General features: G+C 33.9%; 1 protein-coding gene and 1 non-coding gene across 2 annotated transcripts in view; one reads left to right on the top strand and one right to left on the bottom strand.

Annotated features, from left to right (window-relative positions):
- The window catches only part of Gpr137c (G protein-coupled receptor 137C), a 46,094-nt gene that overhangs the window by 15,834 nt on the left and 5,671 nt on the right, over nt 1–24,589 (top strand). The window contains exons 2-3 of the mRNA XM_026411032.2: nt 2,666–2,709; nt 4,284–4,512. Coding sequence (XP_026266817.2) covers nt 2,666–2,709; nt 4,284–4,512 — 273 coding nt within the window. The remainder of the gene's footprint in view (nt 1–2,665; nt 2,710–4,283; nt 4,513–24,589) is intronic.
- LOC113198367 (U6 spliceosomal RNA) lies at nt 13,367–13,473 on the bottom strand. Its single transcript, XR_003302834.1, has one exon. It is a non-coding gene; the product is annotated as a U6 spliceosomal RNA (small nuclear RNA).

Here is a 24,589-nt window from a genome sequence, read left to right as displayed (position 1 = left end):
TTAACAAAGGATATATAATTATTGCATTCTTTGATATTACTACTTGGTTTTTGCTTAGGATGATCTCCTATTAGGTATATTCTATAAAATACTTGGAATCCATTAATATCAGATTACTTTTAATCTTACTACAATCTGTGATTTAAGCACCTGATTATGTTTATGCAATGCATTGAAACATATTCTGCAAATTCAGGATGGTAATTGACCTTTAATTCTTTCCTTATCCAGCTCAACTCTGGCTCACACCCATTATTCTATGACCTGTAATTTTATGAATTACCCCTCCTACCCTGTCCCCATTCTTTTCTTTATGTGATCCTTTTAAATGCCTTCACTGAAATCTAGCTTTTCCCAGGTGACACTTCATGCCTTTTGTGGAAAAAACAATCAGCCCATTTTATGCTTCCCAGTACTCCTTACTGATGTTAGACCTTCATCATCTCTATGAAATCTGTGCCATCTGATTAGGTCATCATTGGCTATAATAATAACTTCCATCTTCCTGGATGAATCAGCACTTTCTTCCTTCTTGCCCTGTCTCCTGTGATATATGACCATTTTCAAAGCCTATATTGACATCCCATCCAAAGTCTCAATTCAGTGGTTTCCCAGTACTCTAAAACTTTCCATTTCTATTTAAGCCACCCATTAGCATGACCACACCTTGGAACAGCACTAAAAAATGAAGCTGTTTCTTCTGACCAATGTCTTCTATATCTTTTCTCTTGTACATCTTGAATTCATCCATTTATCTGTTTTTCATCCTCATCCTAACTTTCAGACACTCTGCATCTCATGCTTTCCCCACTCCATTCTATTATTCCTCATCTCTTGACATTTTGGTAGCCAAAGTAGTTCACTTGTAAGAGTAAGTTCTTTCTCTAACATAGTTCTTGCATTTTACAGTTCTAAATTAATTCATGAAAAAAAAGCCTAGTTAAATTTGAACTTTCTATAATAGCATCCATTTTTTTCTTTAGATTGTTTCAATTTTAAAATCAAGAAACCGTGGTGACTATATGTCCTATCAACTACCAGATTTTAAGTGGACCTCTCTATATCTCACTATATTCTTTTGTAACACTTCTATTTGTGTTTTCCATATTCCAAGTGCTTAAGTCTAACATTGCTTCCCAGGAGAGGACCTTTACTCCTACTTTACTAGAAAAGCAAATTAGAATTCATTTGCCAAATTCTCTCATGTTTCTTCTCTATATTAAAATGTCTGAATCCGCACTGTGTCCAATTTTCTTATTTTAACAAATAACTGGTTTATGAATCATTTTAAATTTTTTATGTAGACCTACAAGTTTCTTCCTTGTTTAAAAACTTCCTTTTAAGGGCTAACTAGCCTCTGCTAAAGCAACCTTCAACAGCTGAGCTTTCTTCCTTTCTTCCCCGTCTCCGCCTTCTGCCTCACCCTTTCTATTCAGTCCATTTCTGACCAACAGATTTTTAAATCAGAAACTGTAAAGAATCTGTTACCCTACCGAAATTTAACAGGGAGGCCTCTCACTATTTTATAAACACATACTGATAGAAAACATAAGTCTCATTTTTGAGTAAATTGAGTCAGAGAGAAATACCATGGCAAAAGCAGTATCCAAAGCAATGCCTTATATCAAGTCTCCAAGTTCCGTTCCATAGGGCAACACTGGGAGGAATCCAGTGTCACCTACCCATGCAGCAGGGAGCGCTACAGAGGAGAACCCCAAAATAAGAGAGACAGACACTTGCCCTGGAATGGAACCAAATTATAACCAGGGAGGGAGAGATTTTATTCCCCTGGAATTGTCCTCAGGAGGAGAAATGTTCTCTCTTTATTACAATAGAGGGAAGTAAATCTCCCTCTAACTTTAAGTTAAATGCTATCTCTAGATTTCAAAGATGTTTGCCCTGCAAACCCTTTTGCTCAGAAGATCTAGACCATGCAAAAACATGATATTCATAAAGAATTATCTCCTAACAGGTTATCCCAGGTTTCTTTTAGTTTCATATATTTCAGTTTATCTGTACTTACTGCTTCTGTTGTCTTCCTATTACTCCTTATATTTGTATGCTCTATCATCCTGCTGAAAACTATTCTGTGCAAGGTACCAGTGACATACCAATGACACAATCAAATGGTCTTTTAATCATTCTTGACTTTTTGCAAAATTTAACAAGGGCTATGCTTTCTTCCCTTTAAACTCTTCCACTGGTTTCTAATCTGATTCTGTTTCTCTCCTCCGCCCATTTCTCTGTTCTTTACTGTTGTGTTTTTTAATTCTGTCAAATGTGAACATAACAGGGCTGGGGATGTAACTCAGTGGTAAAGCATTTGCCTAGCATTTGTGAGGCTCTGGGTTCCATTCCCAGTACCAGGGGGAAGGGGTATTGAACATATCACAGGTTGACTTTTCATCCTATATCTTTTTCCTCACTGTCTTCTACTGAGTTTCAGCTGTCCCCTGTGCAGATAACTATAATTTGCTTCTTACATTCCAAAACTCACTTGTCTTTATTTCTGCCTAGATGTAATAAACTTTAAAAACAAGAATAAATTTCATGACCTGACTTTTCAATTTTTTACAGTTGCATTGCTTTGAAACACAAAGTCAAAAGAAATTGAGGAATACTTTATTACACGTGTTTTCAAAACCTTTTTATACTCTCTTTATAGGTTATATGTAAAGTCAGATGTGCCACTGAACTTGACAAACACAAGTAAGTTTCACAAGTATCCAAATCTCTATCTAAAAGATCTAAAGAATTAATATTAATGTTTAGTATCTAAAACATCTAAGTAAGTATTTTTAACAGTAGACTACTCAAGGTTAAAGGAAAGGGCTGGTGAGGGCAACTTAGCAGTTTGTTAGTAGTTAGATTGGTTCAAAGGAAGTAAATTGAGTAGCCCTCTGTTCTCTCCCTTCAGCCAGTGCTGCTAATACTTTTTTATTTTTTTCATCTCTGCTTTTGCCCCACTTCAGATGTCAGATGTTGCATCATAAAGTCTACATATGCTAAAGTTAGATTATGTTGTTTGGAGTGAGAATGTATAGTATAATATCATGAACTAAATAATGTTTCAGTACTGATTAATCTCAACAGTGTGAATGCTAAACAGTCAAGTCAAGAGATGGGTTTTAGACCTAATTCTCCCACTAACTAACCTACTGAGTGTCCAGCTCATTTACCCTCTGCATGTTTTGGTTTCCTAAACTGCTCTAATTCCCTGGATATGTAATTTCAAGCTCCTTTTTGGATTTCAAAGTATGTAACTCTTGTTCTTATTATTTAGTCTAAGGGAATATTAAAATTCAACATTTTCAAACAAAAATCTTTTCATTTTACATTAAACTTAAAGCTTGTTGCCTTGTTACAGATTACACATTACCTTCAATTTATCTTGTGTAAACTATTTCCAAGGGCATATGATCTATGATTCCCACTGTTAAGTGACACAAAATAGAAGATATTAAGATGCCAAATAAATTTCTGGACCATATTACTTAACTTGGAGATATAAATATATTTGAACTGGGATTACTTTCATACAGAGAACTATTACTACTACTTTATACAGATGGCCACACCTTAGCTGGAGCGTTTATATGAGGTGGTCTAATTTTTTTAAAGGGAAAGAAGTTAAGCATTTCATGTGTAAGCTGTGCTGTGTGCACTGTAAATGTATACCTTTATAAGAAGATGCAGTAGATGAGTACTTGAAATTATACATGTCCTTTAGTCGATTTTGAAAGCAATGTTTGATATACATAACTGGGAGTTAATAGGATTAAATATATTTTTAAAGATTTCCTTTACCTCTTAAATTTAATGTTAAATATGATCATATTAAACTTGGGACTAATCATATAAATTTAATATTAAATGATTAAATTTAGATACAGTATATTTTCTAGGCAGTGTTTAAAAGTTTGGTAATTATCAGAAGGGAAAAGTCAATGAAAATATGCTCAATAGTTATAAAGATGAAAAAATTCAAGATTGCTTGAAACTGTGTTAAAATAGTCTTATATTATCTTCCTGGTAGGAGCAACTGAATTCAAATCCACATCAGATTATTTCTGGATTAATGCTTTAAAATCTGTGCCATTTTAAGATGATTTATATGCTAATTTCATAACAGCATATATAGCCCATGTAACCCTGAAGGATTATTAAATTTGTATTTAATGAAATTATAAATATTTTAAGCTGAGGAAATTCTTGTGCCCTAAAATAACATACTAATTTCTCATTAGTTTGTAAACATCTAATAAACTCTTTTTTTCTTTCAGAATTCTACTGCATTTGGGCTTTATATTAGCAAGTCTTCTCTTTTTAGTGGTGAACTTGACTTGCGCAATGCTAGTCCATGGAGATGTCCCAGAAAATCAGTTGAAATGGACTGTGTTTGTTCGAGCATTAATTAATGATAGCTTGTTTATTCTTTGTGCCATCTCTTTAGTTAGTTACATATGCAAAATTACAAAAATGTCATCAGCAAATGTCTACCTCGAATCAAAGGTAAGTATATTTCTTAAATTTGAACTTGAAAATCTAATTTGAAACCCTTACCATATGAACCTTAATTTAATGGAAAGTTTTCATTGCTTTTTTACATTTCTCAACTATAGACACATTTTTTAGCATGGAAGAATAGTCACTAGAAATTAAAGGGTAGTCAAAATTTGGCCCTTACTAAACAATGGTTTGAAAAAAAAGGCTTATACTAAGCATGTTGTGTTTTCTATGACTCTCCACTGGAGGCTGGTTAAATAAACCAGAATATATACAAATGGATGAAAAATAGTCAAAAATATCAACTGCAATAGCAACTTAAGATTTTGTCCAGTGAGGGTGGTAGTATTGCCGTTAAACAAATTTACCAGGTTATTTCTACCTATACTTAGATTAACAGTGTAAAGATGTCATATAGGTAAAGTGCTATTTATATGAAGGTTTAAAAATGTTACTTATAACCCTAAAATATGAAGTCCATATGATATATGAAACAGACAGGCCTTGTTTCTCTCTTGTACTTTGGAAAAAAAACAAATGTTATCTCTTGAACAAAAGACCATGTAAGTTTCTACTGTGGTTGATGGACCGTGTGGTTGAGCAGTGAATTGGTCATCATAGTATTTATGGCATTGGGTGTGAGAATATAGATATGTAATATTGAGTGTGGTATATACATACAGACATTTTTACAATCACTTGCACAGGAGAGCTTTCTTTAATTTGGCATCATTGCCTATTCACTGAAGATAAGCAAAATAGTATCTTAAACTGAACAGTTCTCTGAAATATTTTTAGATTTCTACAATGTGTTATCCTTAACATAGTCCTCGTAAAGTACTATAGTTAAATATATGGTAACTACTTGTCCTTTAAATTTAGGTAAAGATTTTAATTTTATATTTTGAATGTATTTCAGCAGAACACTTGGAGATACACACACACACATTGCTATGTATGTGTATATGTAGCAAGAGAGAAAGACAGTCAAACTTTCAAACTAATTTATCATACCTATAAAATTATAAAATTATTCTATTAAATTTATAAAGAGTTCTTAAAATTTAAATATTTTAGTTAATTCTGGCTTCAGTTTGACTATTAAAAATAATTCTGTCACGATTATGGACCATAATACCATCTTTACTTAGTATAATAATAGTAGAATTCATCTCATCCTCTTGACTGTCTAGTGATAAAGCATAAACAGATGAGATTGAATCTAATGTGATCCTTCTTTTTAGATACTTTCTAAGTTTGGCTTTACTTGTTTTGGAATGTATAATACTCTGAATATAGTTAAGTTAGCAAACTGAAAAGAAAAGGTAATCTGATGAATTCCCTAGAATTATTTCAAACATCTTCCCCTTACTATCATGAAAGGTAGTCATTTTTATTATATTATTTTTTAAATCTTAAATTTAAAAACTATATGGATTCAGAATTATCTAGGAACATTGCTGAAGACATGTTCAGATAAGTACCTAATAAGGCAGATGAGATTAGATTATTTATATTATACTGTTATGTAGTTCTTGATTTTCCTAACTAGGTTATAAACTTCCGTGTTCAAACAGCATGTCATCTTGTTTTCATGTTATCCTTATAATCACGAGGTTCATTTTTATTTTTTACTTCTATAACAATACACAGTAATGAACATTTCTTTTATTATAACAACAGATAAACTCTATTCCACTTTCCAACTCACCCTTTTTCTTGCTATCCCTAAGAACATTTCCTTAAACCTCAGACTTTGTTTTCCTTTTATTATTCCTTCTTCCTTCTTTACATACTTTGTGTTCATGAGATCCTCTCTAATTTGCCTCAACCAAATCTTACCACGTGATTTCTGAATGATACACAGAGCATTTTCCTTTCTCCACATCCTCAGGCTTTTTCACTATCCAGGAATGCATTTTTCCCCTCCCTGTGCATTCTATTCACCTCTTACCCAACTTAGGACCTAACCCTAGTGGTTCCCATTTATAATCTTTTTTTAAAATTTTTTAGTTGTAAATGGACACAATATCTTTTTATGTAAGTATTTTTTTGTGGTGCTGAGGATAGAACCGGTGCCTCACACCTATGAGGCAATCCCTCTACCACTAAGCTACAGCCCCAGCCCTCCCATTTATAATCTTAATTTGGTCCCTTCTCCCAATCTCCAAAATAAAATTTAGAAATGACTCACTATCTGAATTATCTAAAAGTGTGCTTGTTTCCTTTGGGGGGCTTCTCAGTTTATACTAGATACCATTTGTGGGCAGATGTCTGATTATCTGACTAAATTCTAACCTTCTGGAAGGAAAGCTACTTACTATTCATATCTCCCTTCATGCCTCACACTTGAGGATTAGTGAAATTTTTTGAATGATGACTTATACATTTTTATTTCTATTCAATTATTCACCTCAACTGTCTTTGGGATATTTCCATCAGCTTAAGTATTTCATTTTCTTCCTCCCTGCATCCTGTACCTCTCTCTTTAAATTTTGTTTTTGTCCCCTTAATTCAGACTTAAATTTGGAGTACTTTGATACTTCTGCATTCCTTTTTTTCCTAAAACTAAACCATCAACTTTTTCATTTAAAAAAAACTATTTTTATACATTTGAAAAACTTGATAGTTATTCTCATTTAGTACCTTTTTTTCCTATCAGTATCTACTACGTAACAGGCAGTTGTTTTTCACATTATCTCATTTCCTGGTTGCTTTTTGGTGTATTTCAAAATGATTCTATTATGTGGTCTATGATATTGTGATATAATAAAACCTATATATTGAATCTCTCTGTTTCTGATTCTTGACACAAAGGAACTAGAACCCTTGAAATTCTGAAGAGTGACAAGTGTTTCGGGTTTTTTGGGGAGTGGTTGTATGCAAATAAGGTAACTTGGAGCCCCTAGATAGCTTCTTGATAGGGGCTTAGTCACCAGAAAGACCAAAGCATAATTTAGAAGGGTTTGTACTTTCAGCTCCACCCTACCACCAATCTCTAGAGAGGGGATGAGAGCTCAAGGTTGAGTTTGATCACCAGTAGTCAATGATATGATGATCAATCACACCTACATAATGTAGCCTCAATAAAAATCCAAAAGGATGAGTTTCAAGGAGCTTCCTTGAATATATGGAGATGCTTGGAGGGCATCTCCAGAGAGGTCATGTAACCCCTGCAGTCCCATCCCTTATGCATCTCTTCCATCTGACTTTTTATCTGTATCTCTTGTAATATCTTTTATAATAAACTAGTAAACATGTCTCCTTAAGTTTTGTGACCCACTCTAGCAAATTAACCCAAGGAAGGAGTCTTTGGAACCCCAATTTGCAGCTTGTTGTTTAGAGCTATTAGTGACAATCTGTTCTTGTGATTGGCATCTGAAGAGGAGGGCAGTCTCGTGGGACTGAACACTCAACCTGTGGAATCTGATGCTATCTCTAAGTATATTGTGCCAGAATTGAATTAAATTATAGCACCATCAGTTGGTATGTGCTGGAGAATGAGTTGGTGGGGAGAAATCCCAACATGTTTTGGTGACCAGAGGTGAAGTATATTATGTTGAGTGGCATCTCAGAGTAGGGAAATAGTTGTTTTGTTCTTTTAATTTTCCACATTACTATTTTATGCCTCCCCCCCCCTCCATAAAAAAAGGAGAGGAGTTGGATCTTAGGAGGCAGAGGCACTGTGAACCTTATATAACCTGGCCCCTGACTTATTTTATTTTATTTATTTTTTTTTAGTATTTATGCTTTTATTTAATTCACATTCAAATGAAAAAAATATTCAAACTTATAAACTTCAAATAAAATTCACTTTTAAAGAAGCTTTAAATTATTACTATGAATAGTACAAATTATGTGAAAATTTTCAAATACTTCAACAAAGTAATTTTGATGAAATTAAGGCCCACACTGCAATTTGTGGAATGAATATATAACTTATGAATTGTGTATTTTTTCATTTCATAACTTACCCAAACATTGCTGACATATCAACAGAATGCTTAGACATACACTATTATAGTTAAATTTAGTAAGTATAGCTTTACCTATTTAAAAATTTTGTCATCACAAAGGTTTATGTGTCTAAGCAGAATAGAATATTATGTTTAACAATTTGTTTTTTTTTAATGTTGGTTGTTCAAAACATTACATAGTTCTTGATATATCATATTTCACATTTTGATTCAAGCGGGTTATGAACTCCCATTTTACCCCATATACGGCTTGCAGAATCACATCAGTTACACTTCATTGCTTTACATATTGATATACTCATGTCTGTTGTATTCTGCTGCCTTTCCTATCCTCTACTATCCCCCCTCCCCTCCCCTCCCCTCCCCTCCCCTCCCCTCTTCTCTCTCTACCCCCACTACTGTAATTCATTCCTCCCCCTTGTACTGTTTTTCCCTTTCCCCTCACTTCCTCTTGTATGTAATTTTGTATAACCCTGAGGGTCTCCTTCCATTTCCATGCAATTTCCCTTCTCTCTCCCTTTCCCTCCCACCTCTCATCCTTGTTTAATGTTGGTCTTCTTCTCGTGCTCTTCTTCCCTAGTCTGTTCTTAGTTACTCTCCTTATATCAAAGAAGACATTTGGCATTTGTTTTTTAGGGCTTGGCTAGCTTCGCTTAGCATAATCTGCTCTAATGCCATCCATTTCCCACCAAATTCTATGATTTTGCCCTGACTTCTTTTAAACTCTCTATCACTACCACTCTCCTCTTCCTGCTCCAGCCTCATGGGGTGGGTGTGTGTGTGTGTGTGTGTGTGTGTGTGTGTGTGTGTGTGAGTGTGACTTAGTTCCTCACCACAAAACACATACTAAATTTATACCAGCCATGTAGGCTTTGTGTATTTTGTTCTGTCTGCCTAAATTACACTCCTATAGGTATGTATATGACTTCTTTGCATCTAGGCCTCAGCTCAGATGTCACTTTGTCAAAGCTACTATTCTTAATCACTCATATGATTATATCACTCATATGAGGTTCTCTCTCATTCTGATTACAATATCTGTCCTTTTATTGTCTTCATGGCATTTATCAATAGCAAAATTATTGTTTGCATGCTTATTTTTTGCGTTTCCCTCCTACAGTGTAAACTCTGAAAGTAGTTCTCTTGCCTGTTTTGTTCATTTTTCTATCCCTTTTGTCTAAAATAATGCCTGGCATAAAGTTAAGTGTTCAATACATATTTGTTGAGTAAATGCATTCTGTGCTTGCATACAGTCTTTGCCAGAGCAACTTTACCCTAGTAACTGTATGGAAGTTCAGATCTTCCCTCTGAAGGTTTGGCAAACAAAGTCTCCTGAAATAAATTAAAAGGGAAAAGACTCTTAACCATTAGCTCAACTGGATTCCAAAGGCAGATCCAGGAGACAAAATTTCTTACCTTTTTTGCCATCTTGTCAGATCCTAGGCTCTTCCCTATTGCAGCTTCCGAAAGAGCAGAGTAATTTTGGAATTCTGCCAAAACAGGAGGGCCCAAGGGAGTTTCTCCCTCTCTGAAGGTTTGAGTCTGTAAGTCTGCTGAAATAAATCAGCAACAGACATAACAGGAGAAAAAGAATATAAATTTATTAATGTGTACAGGAGCCTTATAAAATATGAAACTCAAAGAAGAGACGGTTGAGGACCTAAATATCATTCTCAGAAGGGTGAAGAAAGTGTGATATAGTAGAGAATAGTACAGGGGTAGCAAATGATATTTGGGGGAAATATGACCAAAGAACAGATAGTGGCCTGGGACAGAGTTCCTTAGAGTTTTAAGTGTGGTGTTTAATTTTCAGTACTTCTGTAATGGTTAATCCTTTCTGGCCAGTGAGATTTCCTGGCAGTTTCACACCTAAGAAAGGAACGTCCTTTAGAAAAGGGAACTTCACTTTTCAGAAAGCCTTTCCCTGGCTTTGGAGAGGGAAAAGGATCAAAGATGAGATGGGGTAGGAGAAAGTCAAGGAGACCTTAGTTCTGAGACTGTTTCTCCAGTTCAAAGTGCCACACTTTAGGGTATCATTTCTGAGCCTCATTGTTACCAAGTAGAACTTTCACAGCTGAGTTGTGCCAGAGAAAACTGAATCAAAAAACATGCCCAAGATCACATAGTTTAACTGTTTCAAACTCAGGTCTGACCACAGTTCTTCTGCAGACCATTATTCTTTTTTCTTTTGGGTGGGGGGGTACCAGGGATTGAACTCAGGGGCACTCGACCAACCTATTTTGTATTTTATTTAGAGATAGGGTCTCACTGAGTTGCTTAGGTTCTCGCCAAGTTGCTGAGACTGCTTTGAACTAGTGATCCTCCTGCCTCTGGCTCCAGAGCCACTGGGATTCAAGGCGTGCGCCACAGTGCCTGGAAACCATTATTCTTTATAACCACATGTTGGTTCCGTTTACATCACCCATGTTTACTAATAATCTGTAGTATTAAGTATATATTTGTATGCTTCCCCCCACCCCGAGATGGGGATGTAAAAGAGCTCTGACATTTACTAACTCTATGGCTTTAGTCTCTGTGTTTATACTGAAGTATTAGTTAACTGTGCCCATAGTAGTGTTGTAAGGATAAAAAAGTAATTTGTGGAAAGTCACAGTATATTACCTCGCACTAAAATTATAGACATTGTCTGCCATTATACTCATGAGCATATTTTGACAAAAGTTTATAGAATAGACCTATTCTTAGAAAACTTGAGTAAATCCTTCCATCACCTTTTGCAGAAGGTTTTTCTTTGGTAAACTTTTTGTTTATTTGTTTCATTTTTTCCCCCCTGTTATTGGTTGATTTATTAACTGGGTTTATTTCCACCAAATATATAGTTTTAACTTTTATAGGCAGTTAACCTTCTTAACATTATTATATCTTAAAATCCTTTCTAATTATTAAAATTTGAGTTTTTTATAATCATATCTAGAACAATCTACCTCAGATTCAGTTTAGAAAACACCTAAGTATCTTTTATGTTATCTTTTTCATTTCTTATTTTTTAACTTATATTTTAAGCAACTAGATAGAACTTTTACTTTTTAAATACTAGTTATTGTCAATTTCAAGTTTGTTTTCATTTTTTAACTTTCTTGCATGTCTAAGGATATTACTTTGTTCCATGTGTCTATGCTTATATAGATATTTAATTCATTATTTTATAAACTAAGATATTGAGATCAATGTTTTCTCAAGTACCGCTTTGACAGCTTTCTATAATCTTATAATGCAGCAACATCCCTTATTTAATAAAAACAAAATTTATGTTCAAATTTCATCCATGTCTCAACACAATTACATATTAGTGTAAGTTAAGTATTATCTTTATCAGCTCACCTTGGAAGAAAGTCTAAAAAATGAGACATCTTTTCTCTAACACTCTAATTTTCATACAAAGTCATAAGTTTTACCCTTTGCTTGAATGTTCATGAACATAAATCTGGCCTACTATATAATGTGAAATTTCTGTACTCTAGGTTCTTGTCAGGGAGAATAAACTCTCAACCGGCAAATTCACAAGCTTAATTATCAGAAAGATGACCTGGAGTATGTACAGTCTGTTCATTTTACCGTGTTCTATATTTTATGCTCACCCCAATCTAAATCACTGCAGAGTTTTGTACTAAGATTACATTGTACTCTGGGCTGAGTCATCTTTTCTCTCCTATATTTTGACATCATACTTTGGTCTAAATCAAGTTATTTGTAAGAAACTTCTTGTAAAAAAGGTTTATTCTAGGGCTGGGATTTTAGCTCCGTGGTAGAGAGCATGCCTAGCACATGTGAGGCACTGGGTTCGATTCTCAGCACCACATATAAATAAATAAAGGCCCATCAACAACTAAAAAAAAAAAAATTTTTTTTAATTTATTCTAAAATCATGATTGTATATTGTTGAGGATATTGTCCACACATGTCCCCAGAAAAGATCTTTTTCTATATTCAGTACCAGGAAAAGCATTGGTTAGATTCTTCTTTTCTCTGGCTATTATGTTCTTCAGAAGCAAATATGTGGCTGACCTCTATCAAGCATAAACGTTTCGATACCTGTTTTGGGTTCTGGATCTACCTCATTAACTGTCTTATCTACCCTCAAACACACATACACATTTCTATAATTGTTTTTTATTTGTATCTCTATAACTGCTTCAAGTTTTCTTTTGCAATGAGTGGTCTACATTAAAATTTGGATTGAATATACTTTTGGATATGTTTGCATTTCTTTTTTTGGATATGTTGATATTTTAAATTAATATGTAAAGACTGTAGTGAGGGGGGAAAAAAGTATATCATAAGGATTAAAAGGTAGAAACCTGGAATTAGAGGAAGATGTAATTCTCAGCTCTGCTACTTGTGGGCTGTGCAACCTTAGGCAAGTAATATCATCTCTAAGCTTCACTCTCCTCATCTCTGAAATGGATATAAAGATAGTGTTGTTCTCCTAAGTTGCTATGAGGATAAGAGTAGTATCTACCTCAGAAGGTTGATGGGAGGATTAAATGGAAATGCATATGAAATGTTTACTAGATGCCTACCACTTAGGAAGTATTTAAAAGTGTAAGCTTTTGTGATCCTAAACAATGGTTAACTAGCTTCAAGGAGTTCTTGAATACCTGAAAATGTTGGCAAAATTTACCTGGAGAGGAGTCCTATATATTTAATCAAACCCTCCAAAGGAAGTATGATCCCTAAAGAAGAGTAAAAATCCTGAAGAACAGGATTTCTCTTTTGAATGTGCCTAGTTTTTCTTAGAATTTTTTGGAAGATTTTGTTATAATTATGAAATCCTCTCCTCTTTTTAAAAATCTTTTATGTTTATCTCTCCCAGGAGATTGGAGGCCCCGGGAGGGCAGGGTATTTTATATGCTCAGAAATTTAAAAGTATGGAACACTTTGCAAATTTGCTTGGCTTTCTTTCACAGGGGTCTCGCTAATCTTTTCTGTATGGTTCCAGTTTTGGTATATGTGCTGCCAAAGAAAGCACTGAAATGGCCTTTTTACTTATGGATATTCTGAAATATACTGTATCTTTTACTACAATATCAGTTTTCTTATGTTTGCATTGGTGTAATAGACTTAATACTATCCTTTAACTTTTTGTCTGTTGGTAATATTTTAAGTGTATCTCCTTGAGTAAAATATTATGGAATTTGTTTTTCATTTGTTAGTTAGCAAGACGTTTTGTTTTGTTTTTGTTTTTGTTTTGTTTTGTTTTGTTTTTTGGTTTCAGATATTGAACCTAGGTGCACTTAACCACTGAGTCACATCCCCAGCCCTTTTTATTTTTTTAGACAGGGTCTCACTTAATTGCGTAGGGCCTTACTAAGTTGCTAAGGCTGGCTTTGAACCTGCGATCCTCCTGCCTTAGCCTCCTGAGCCACTGGGATTACAGGTGTGCACCACCACACCCAGCAGAGCAACTCTTTCTATAGGGTGGGTCAAATAATTTATATTTATTGGCATGATTGTTAGTTTTGGTCTTTTCTTTAAGCTTTTTTAGGGCTGGGGTTATAGCTCAGTAGCAGAGTACTTGCTTACCATACATTATAAAGCTTAGTTCAATCTCAGTACCACAAAAAAAAGTTTTTAAATTGTTGATTGCCTTTATATGATATTTGTGGTATATTTGCATCAATTTACTTTTTATCAAAATTAGGATTTTTAACATTGGAATAAATGCTAATATATCTTTTTATTATAATATTTTTCTTTTAGGAAAAATGTTTATAAGAATATAGAACACATATCACTTTTAAAGAATATAATAACTCATGAGCACAAAATGGTTCAAATCAATAATAGATATTTAGTCCCTGTGCTGGCAGATTAGGATTGTTTTTTATTAAAGACCTCAGAGACTGGGTGAGAATAAAAATAAAGCTTTTAAGCTCATATAGCTGGCCAGGGAATACACAATTTATATCTGGATAAGAATATAGAAAAAAATCATTGCCTAGTACTCAATATCAGATTTTTTCCCAACCCAGTATGCAATTTGCAACACTACGTTATCTGTCTCCCTCCTGAATTCCTAACCATTCAGCCAGGCCCTCCATAGTCACAGGTTCTCCACCTTCCAGTTCAACCAACTGTGAAATCTACTTGTTTCCTCAAAGATATTTGAGGGAAAAGAATTCTATCTGTACTGAATGTGTACAGACCTTTTTCTTGTCATTATTCCATAAATAATACAGCACATAGTGTTTACATTGGATTAGGTATTATGAATAATCTAGCATGACTTAAACTATGCAGAAGATTACACTGAAATGCTATACTATTTTATATAAGGAACTTGAGCACCCACAGATTTGGATATGGGGGATAGTCCTGAAACCAATCCCTGGGAATCTGGAAAAGACACACAAATCTATGTAAACCTTCCTGTTCCATGTTCACTCTATCCGTGATCTTTATTATTCAATGTATTGGATGAGAGGTAACAGCAGCATCTTTCAGAGACATGGTAACATTCGGTCTAACTATATCACTGACCATTCATGCAGGCCAACAAATCCTGTAATACTAAAGCAGTAGTCTATGGTAATATGGTTCATAACTAAAGAAAAGCTATACAAGTAGTGTTGCTCTTCTACTACTTTGAAATAGGACTTAACTAGAATTTGGAGATGGAGGAAAATATAGGCTGCACCATTCCTTTAATAGGTATGATTGTCAACTTCCCAATATTCTGTTATAATGTCTTGACTTACTGGGATTTACTCTATCCATCTCAAGATGTAGATCTTTTTTAATTTGCCTTTGTTACACCAGTTGTAATACCCCAAGTTTTGCTGGACTGATCTACCACACACCTGTCCCATTTGAAAAGTCCCTACTTGTTTTGCTGGGTTCCCTCTTTCCCCATAATAGGGACCAAATCCAGTGCTCCACTGAGCTACATGCCCAGCTCTTATGCTGGGTTTATATCATTTATCACTTATCTATTCCTATATTTTTAAGTCATTTTTTTCCTTATATTTCTACTAGCTAGTATATTCAGAATTATGTCATTTTTCTACTGCCAGAAGGTCCACCCAGTAAAAACCATCTACTCTGCAACATCAGGATCATAGAAATCATAGATCAAATATCAAGTGTCTTAGCAGCATGAAACTTTGTGAAACTGTTCAGGTCTTATAATTATCAAAACATTTTAAATTTTTAATTGGGAATGTTTTCTCACTTTTAATATTTAGTTGGGCATTTTCATTTCAAAATGGAAATAATATTCGTGAGGTAATTTGATAAAATATGTACAAATTTCTGCTTCTGAAAAAGTCTGAAATAGTTTCTATTGGATCAGCCTTCCACAAATATCAATGATAAATTCTGAACAAAATATAAAAAGCACTGAATGCACTGGAGATCAACATTTTGAAGAAGGAAATGACACTGAATGAGATTCCTAGTTTTTATAGCTTTTAGCCTAAGGAAAGGTCCATCCAAGGACCAGCCAAAACTTGAAGAGAAATCTACTCTTTCGTTGGTTTGAAAAATCTAAAGATAAAATTCTAGCAACTACTGCAAGTGAAAAGTAAATGGGAAATCTCAGGAATGAGACAGTTCAACAAAGGAAGTCCCATATTCTGACTATAAAGTCTTTCATATTTTTGTCTGATACCTGACCTTCACATGTGCAAGACATACTCTAGATGGTACAATTGATGAAAATAAATTACACTGAGATTTCTGCTCTCTATGCATGGGAGACAGAGTTTGGGATCTGAGTCCAGCCATGATTGTTTTTTACTACAACAAAAATTAATACTTTTCAGAGAAATAAAACATAATCCAGACTTTGTAAAATATGTCACCCACAATGTCCAGAACACAATCTAAAGTTACTAGGTATATGAAGAAACATGAAAAAATAAAACCTATAATCAAAAGCAAAATAAAAAATTCCTGGAGACAACCCCTAATTTACCCCAGTATGACCTGGATTTGGGATTTATCAAGCAAATATTTTATAATATGTTCAAGGATGTAAAGAAAAATACACCTGAATGGATGCATAGAAAATCTCAAGTCAAAAGTATAACGAGTGGAAATTCTAGAATTTAAAACTAATAAAAATGAATAAATCACAGGCCGAAGATGGAGAATTTCACATTCAAGGCCAGCCTTAGCAACTTTATGAGACCCTGTCTCAAAAAAGGGCTGGGGGAATGCTTCAGGGTTTCATTCTCAGTACTGCAAAAAAAAAAAAAAAGTCATTAGATATGCATAATGGAGATTGGAGAGGAAGCAAGAGCCAGTGAACTAAAAATAGATCAATAGAAATTATCCAATCTGAAGAACATATGAAGGTGAGGAAAAGATCATAAAAAAGTGAACAAAACCTCAGGGTATAAGAGGTATAATTAGTGTAACCAGAAGAAATAAGAATATGCAGTTGGAAAATACTTGGAGAAATGAACTAAATTTTCCAATTTTGTTAAGACAATTTTATAACTTCAAGAAGCTGAGCAACCCCAGTCAAGATTGAATATAAAGAAAACTTCATCTCTATTCATCATAGTCACATTGTTTCAAGCTGAAAATATAGAGAAAATTAAAAAAGAATTAGAGAAAAAATGAATTACAGACTTACATCAGAGAACAGGGATTCTAATGATACCTCATCTTTCATCAGAAATAATGGAGTATAGAGGACAAAAAACTTTTAACTCTGTAATCTGTATCCAGTGAAAAATATTTTTTTTATATCCTATGATAGGAATTGTACCCATTCCATGGGTGCTCTACCACTGACCTACATTTGCATTCCTTTTTATATGTTTGTTTTGAGGTAGGGTTTCACTAAGTTGCCCAGGCTGACCTCGAAATTTGCAAACCTTCTGCCTCAGCCTGCCAAGTAGCTGAGATTGTGGGTGTGCACTGCTGTACCTGGCTCCAATGAAAATATTCTTTAAAAATATAGAGAAATAACTCTTCCAGATAAAAGAAAACTTAGATAATTAACAGCATACCTGAACTACAAAAAATGTTAATAAAAGTACTACAAAATGAAGAGAAAAATGGCTTGGATTCCAGCTCTTTGGAAGTGAATGAAGAATACAAGAAATAGTAAATATATTGATAAATATTTCTTTAAAATACATATGGCTGTGCAAAGAAAAAATGTAACAATATTATGAGTCTTACATATGTAGATGTAATATTACTACTCTGTTACATATAACAGCTATAGCATAAAGGGCAGGGATAAGACTTAAAAAGTTAATATATGTCATAATCTTTAGAATAGAGCTTCTCAAGCTTTTTGGTCCTGATACTCTATTACACTCCTAAAAATTATTAAGAATCCAAAAATCCATTTTTATGTACATTATATCCAATACCTCAAACATATTAGAAATAAGAATTGAGAAATTATAAAAATGTTCATTTAATTCAAATAATAGATCCATTGCATGTTAATATAAATAGCAAAAAAAAAATAAAAAAGTTTGTAGTGCTGGGTATTGAACCCACGGCCTTGTGCATGCAAGGCAAGTACTCAACCAACTGAGTTATAACCCCAGCCCATAAATAGCAAACTTTTATAAAAAATAATTATATTTTCTAAAAGAGAAGATAAGCATTGTTTTACATTTTGCAAGTCTCCTTAGTGTCTGACTTAGTAGAAGACAGCTGGGTTTTCAGGTCTGCTCCTGCATTCAGTATGTTGTGATATGTCATTTATGTTCAAGTACATGAAGAAAGCCTATCTTCTTTTCCAGTATATGCAGATGGAAAACAGAGGATTTTATAGACTTTTCAGATATTTGTGGGTATTTTCTTTAATACTACACCAAAACTCAGAAATCAAGGTTTTGTAAAGGTCAGTTGGCATGTAGAATTTTAAATTGTGAACTCTCCATTGGTCTATCTTGCACTTTGAGCAATTCTGTAACATCATGCATTGATCATTTAGACATGAGTGGTGACAGATCTTCTAAATGTTGACATATTTCATTTCAAAATGTCCAAAATCACATGTGTTACTATCACACCATCTCATCAGAAAAGTCTGGTTTGGGTAATCTGTCAATCATGGATACAAGTTTGTATAACTTTCCTAAAATTCTATTTTCTCTTGAAACTTCAAATTTCATCATTGGCAATAAAAACTTCCATATTCTTTCTTTGAAGTGATAGTCTCATTTTGTTTATTTTGGGGGAAAAAAACAAACATGCCTAGCTGCCAAATCTGAATAACCATTGTTTGTCTGCCATAATTGTCCATCAAGTAGAAAGTGGTGTTCTAAGAAAGAAAGAAAAAAAGGTCTACTTCCAAATCAAATAATCACATAACTAGTTTTCCTGAAGGCCAACACTATATTTAGCAGAAAGCAGAAGTGCATTAGGGGCACAACTCATCACACAGAATATTAAATACACTAACACTATAGGGTTGATGTTTAATACATTTTCACTGCTTCATCAAAGATATTCTTAAATGAATTTTTTAAACTAGGAATGCATGATAACAAAGAATACAATATATTACTGTAAAATGATTTACATTTTTAGCCTGAAAAAAAATTTCCGGTGACTTTCTCATTTCTATTGTGAAAACAATATTTGGTGTTTAAAGCATTCATCACACCTGCACTTAAATTTTCAATTCCTTTTGCTTTAAGCTCTGAATGGTCTCAAACGATGCTGGAGCTTATCTTGGACCATAATAGTATTCAAAATGTTCTGTTACAGACGACATAATAAGGTAAATTCTTCACATTTATGATGCCTATTGAAACATAACTTTTATAATATTTTTTGTCTTTTATTTATATATTTCCTTCAAAGTAGATTCTTCCCCTCATTGAGACAGAGCTCTCTGGTACTTTCATCTTTCTCAGTATCTTAGAATAGCTGTGTGTTGAGAGAATTTTTTTTAATTGTACTAAAATATACATAACATAAAATTTTAACAATTTTTAAGTGTAAGTTCACTGATATTAGGTACATTCATGTTGTTGTGCAGCCATCACCACTGTCCATTTCCAGAACATTTTTATCATCCCAAACTGAAACTCTACCTATTAAATAATAATTTCCCATTCCTAAGACAATGATCCATTCCTAAGTATGAAAACTAGGGTGTTTTTTTTTTTCATTTTGGAGTAAAATATTGAATTCTAAAATGAGTTTTATATCAAATGAGTTTTAAGTTTCTGAAGAAAATTCTAAATATTGTAAAACTCATTGTGTATGTATTCTGTGTTTTCATGTAGATGCAAGAAAAATTGGGGGATTTGAAAATACAATTTGTTAAATGATAAAGGGTTTCAGTGGTATAGTCCTGTAATGGAAATAGTAAGAACCCAGTAAAACTACAGAGAACAAACTGAGTTAATCTCTGAAAATGTTTTATATATATATAAATTTATAACAACTCCACTGTATTGGAAATCATAGAAAACACAGAAAAACATGCACACAAAGAGATGACGTCATCATGTATGATGACGTAGCCTCAGAAAACTATACTCAAGAAAAAAAAGGCAAAGAATAAAGTCATTATCTTTTTTTTTTTTTTTTTTGAGGTACTGGAGATTGAACCCAGGAATGTTTCACCACTGAGCTATATTCTCAGCCTTTTTTAATTTTCAGACGGGGTCTCACCAAATTGCCCAGGTTGGCCTCAAACTTGAGATCCTTCTGCTTTAGTTTCCCATGTCGCTGGGATTACAGGTGTACACCACCATGTTCAGTTTAAGTAGTTTTTATTTTGTTTGATTTTGACATTTAGAGTCCTTGGACTACACTTTAAAAACTGCTGTCCTAGAGCAACATTAACAACAAAATACAAGAAGGGCAAACAGAAAACACAAAGTAAAATGTAAGCTCTAAACCAGACATCCCTAATTACATTAAATAGTATTGGTTAAAAAATAGACTATCAAGAACTGGGCAGGTGGTATGGGCTTATAGTCCCAGCTACTGAGGAAGCTGAAACAGGAGAATTTCCTGAATCCAGGAGATCCAGGACAGCCTGGGCAATAAATATAGTGAGATCCCCTACCCCTGCCCCAAACAATACACTGCCAAAATTGATTTTTTTTTTAACCAGCAATTGAACCAAGGGGAACTTAGCCACTGAGCCACATCGCAAGCCCTTTTTATTTTTTTATTTTGAGACCGGGTCTTGCTAAATTACCAGGACCTCGCTGAGGCTGGCTTTGGTTTTTTGTTTGTTTGGTTGGTTGGTTTTTGCTTTGTTTTTGGTACAGGAAATTGAACTCAGGGATACTTAACCACTGAGTCACATCCCCAGCCCTTTTTTATATTTTGTTTAGAGACAGGGTCTCGCTAAATTGCTGAGGATAGATTTAAACCCTCAATCCTCCTGCCTCAGCATCCCAAACTGCTGGGATTACAAGGCATGAACCATCACACATGGCCCCAAATTGTTGGGTTTTTTTTTTTTTTTTTTTTTTTTGGTACCAGGGATTGGACTCAGGGGTACTCAACCACTGAGCCACATCCCCAACCCTATTTTGTATTTTATTTAGAGACAGGATCTCACTGAGTTGCTTGGCATCTCGCTTTTTGCTGAGGCTAGCTTTGAACTCACAATTGGTTATGAAGCCAAATTAGTGAGAAATAAAGGGGAAATACATAAACCAACAATCATAGTTGGAGATTTTAATACCCTAGCCTCAGCAGATAATAAAACAATATCAGTATACATAGAAAATCTGAACACTACCTTGATGCCCTATAACTGGAGAAGGAACATTTCTCTCAATTGATCATGGAAATGGTCATCAAAACATCACACAATGGGCCATGAAACAAATCTGAACACATTCAAAACTAGAATCTGAGAATGTTATTCTCTGGCCATGATGCAAGTAAATATTAGTAACAGTACATCTAAATAAGTATTTAAGGAAATGGACAACACCATTCTAAACATGTGGGCAAAAAGAAATCACAAGGGAAAACATAAAAATGGAGGCTAATGAAATATAAGATATCAAAATTTGTGGGAATGCAGCTAACTAGTGCTTGAAGGGAAAATTATAGCTTAAAATACTACATTAGAAAAGAAGAAAGATAAAAATGACATAAATTTCCTACTTAGACACTTGGGAGAAAAGTAAAAAATTAGTGAAGGACCAAGATAATAATAGAAACCAATGAAACAAAACAAGAGAGATTAAAGCAAAAGTTGACTCTGAATAGATCAGTAAATTTGATTTGTAGAAAAAAGATTAAAATACATACTGCTTATGCTATGAATAAAAGAGGGGCTCACCACTCTCAATCTTATGATATTAAAAGAAAAATTAGTATTGTGAACATTTTTTGCCAGAAAAGCTGACAGATTAAATGGACACCATTGTGTGTGTGTGTGTGTGTGTGTGTGTGTGTGTGTGTGTGAAACCTTTAGTTTCAGCTAATTGTTCCTAAGGAGGAAAAAATTTTTAATAAAAAATATCAAAACTGGGGCTGGGGTTGTGGCTCAGTGGTAGAACGCTCACCTCGCACGTGAGAGACCTTGGCTTCGATCCTCAGCACCACATAAAAATAAATAAACAAAATAAATATATTTTTTAAAAAACATCAAAACTATTAAAAAATAGGAACATGTGATAACAGGTTTTATGATGCCAGCATTACCCAGTGCCAAAATCGTCTTAACAAAGATATTACAAAATAAAAATTATAGAATCTTATCCGTCACTTATACTTACAGACTCAAAATCTGGTTGCATTCCTGGACAAGAGGGATTTGTCCAGGAATGCCACATTGGTTTAACATTTTAAAAATAGTCAGTGTAATTCACCACAGTAAGAGAACAAAGAAGAAAAACCACATTATCATTTCAATAGAAGTAAAAAGAAAGCATTTAGCAAAATTCAGTACCCTTTAAAAAAATTTATAGCCAATATTCTACTTAGATATTACAATCAATATCATACTTAAATAGCAAATGTTCTGTCCTTAACATTGGGAACAAAGAAAGGATGTCAACACTATTCCATTCTATAGTATAATATAACAAGAAAAAGTATAAAATTGTGAATTAAGAAATAAAACTGGGGCTGTAGTTGTAACTCAGTGGTAAAGCGCTTGGCTAGCATGTGTAATACACGAAATTCTATCCTCAGCACAACATAAAAAAATAGATAAAGTTATTATGTCCATCTACAACTAAATGTTTTTTTTTTAAAAAAGTAAGACTATCTTTAATTGCAGGAAACATGGTATTTATGGAGAACATAAGGATCTTAAAGAGTCTATTGACTATTAAAATTAGTGAATTTAGCAAGTGCTCAGGTAAAAACTCATTATATTTTTAATATACCATATTTTTTAATATACCATATAGAAAATGAAATTCAAAAAACAGTTACAATAGTATTTTTTTAAAAGAATTGGATTATTTTTTTCCCAAAACAAGCATGATCTCTATCCTGAAAACTATAAAATGTTACTGAGTGATATTAAGGACCTAAATTAATGAAGAGATATAACATGTTCATGGATTGGAAGATGCAATATTGTTAAGATGGCAGTTCTCCTCAATTTGATGTATAAATTGAATGCAATCCCCACCAAAATTTTGCAATACATTTTTTAAAAATAGAAATTGACAAGCTGTATATGTTAATTATGTACAATTTTTTGTACATTCTTCAATAAAGTGGTTTTCAAAAAGGAAATTGATAAATTGATTCCAAAATTTATATTGAACCAAAAAACGAAAAATATTTAAAGTGGTGCTTTTCCATAGAACTTTCTGTGATAATGAAAATATTCTCTACCTCTAACATTCAGTATGAGTAACCATATATGACTATTGAGTACTTTAAAAAGTTCCTAGTACTGGGTGCTATGACATACACCTGTAATCCCAGTGACTCGGGAAGCTGAAGTATGAGAGTCACAATTTTGAGGCCAGTCTCAGCAATTTAGGGGCACCCCATCTTAAAAAATAAAAAGGGTTGGATATGAAGCTCAGTGGTATAACAACCTTGAATTCAACCAATCCCCAATACTTCCCTTTCTCGCTTCCCCAAAAAAGGCAAAAGTTTCTAAAAGAAAACTCGAGTACAGGCAAAGATTTCTTAGGTCATAGAAAGTAATAACCATGAAAGAATAAATTGATAAATTAGATTTAATTAAAATTTCTTGTCAAAAGATAACAAAAAATGCAAAGGGAAGCCACAGACTTCAAAAAATATTTGCAGTACGTACGTACCCATATCTGACAAGGAACTGATGTTCAGCATATATAAAAATCAGCTGCAACTCTGATTTTTTTAAGACAGCGTAACTTAGAAGTGGTCAAAAGATTTGAGTAGATTTCTTCACAAAAGCTATATAAGCCAGGCGAGGTTGTGTACGCCTGTAATCCCAGAACATGGGAGGCTGAAGCAGGAGAATCTCAAACTCAAGACCAGCCTCAGCAATTTAGCAAAGCCCTAAGCAACTTAATGAGACCCAGTGTCAAAATAAAAAGAGATGGGGATGTGGCTCAGTGGTTATATGTCCCTGGGTTCAATCCCCAGGTTCAATCCCCAGTACAAAGAAAAAAAGAGAAGAAAATAAAAGCCAATAACATAACATCTTTAGTCATTGGGGAAAGACAAACTCAGACCAAAATATTACTACACATCCACTAGCAGAGCTAAAATTAAAAAGACTGGAAACCCCAAATGAGTCCTAGGACTGGCCAGTTGAGTGAAGCAACTGGAATTCCCATACTTTGTTTGAAGTGTAAAACTGTACATCCCTTTTGGGGGAAAAAAGGCAATTTCTTAATATAGCTGAACTTATACCTCTCTTATAACCCAGCGATTCCACTCTTAGGTATTTGCCCCAAAGATGTGAAAGTACATACACACACACACCTGCACAAGAACGTTCATAGAAGATATCCATTAACAGAAATATTGATAAACTGTCCTATAAACAAGCTCATATGATCCTACAGGGGAATTCATATAATTTAACTGTGTGGTTTGCTTTGGAGTTTTCTAGGATGCAGGACAACAAGCATTAAATCTAGGAAACTCAAGAGCAAACAGGAAGACTGGATTACCTCAGCAATAAAAAGAACTAATTACTGATACATCCAGCCATATGGATAAAC

This window comes from Urocitellus parryii, chromosome 6 (assembly GCF_045843805.1).
Source record: "Urocitellus parryii isolate mUroPar1 chromosome 6, mUroPar1.hap1, whole genome shotgun sequence".
NCBI classification, from domain to species: domain Eukaryota; kingdom Metazoa; phylum Chordata; class Mammalia; order Rodentia; family Sciuridae; genus Urocitellus; species Urocitellus parryii.
This window is presented reverse-complemented; position numbering and strand designations above follow the sequence as displayed.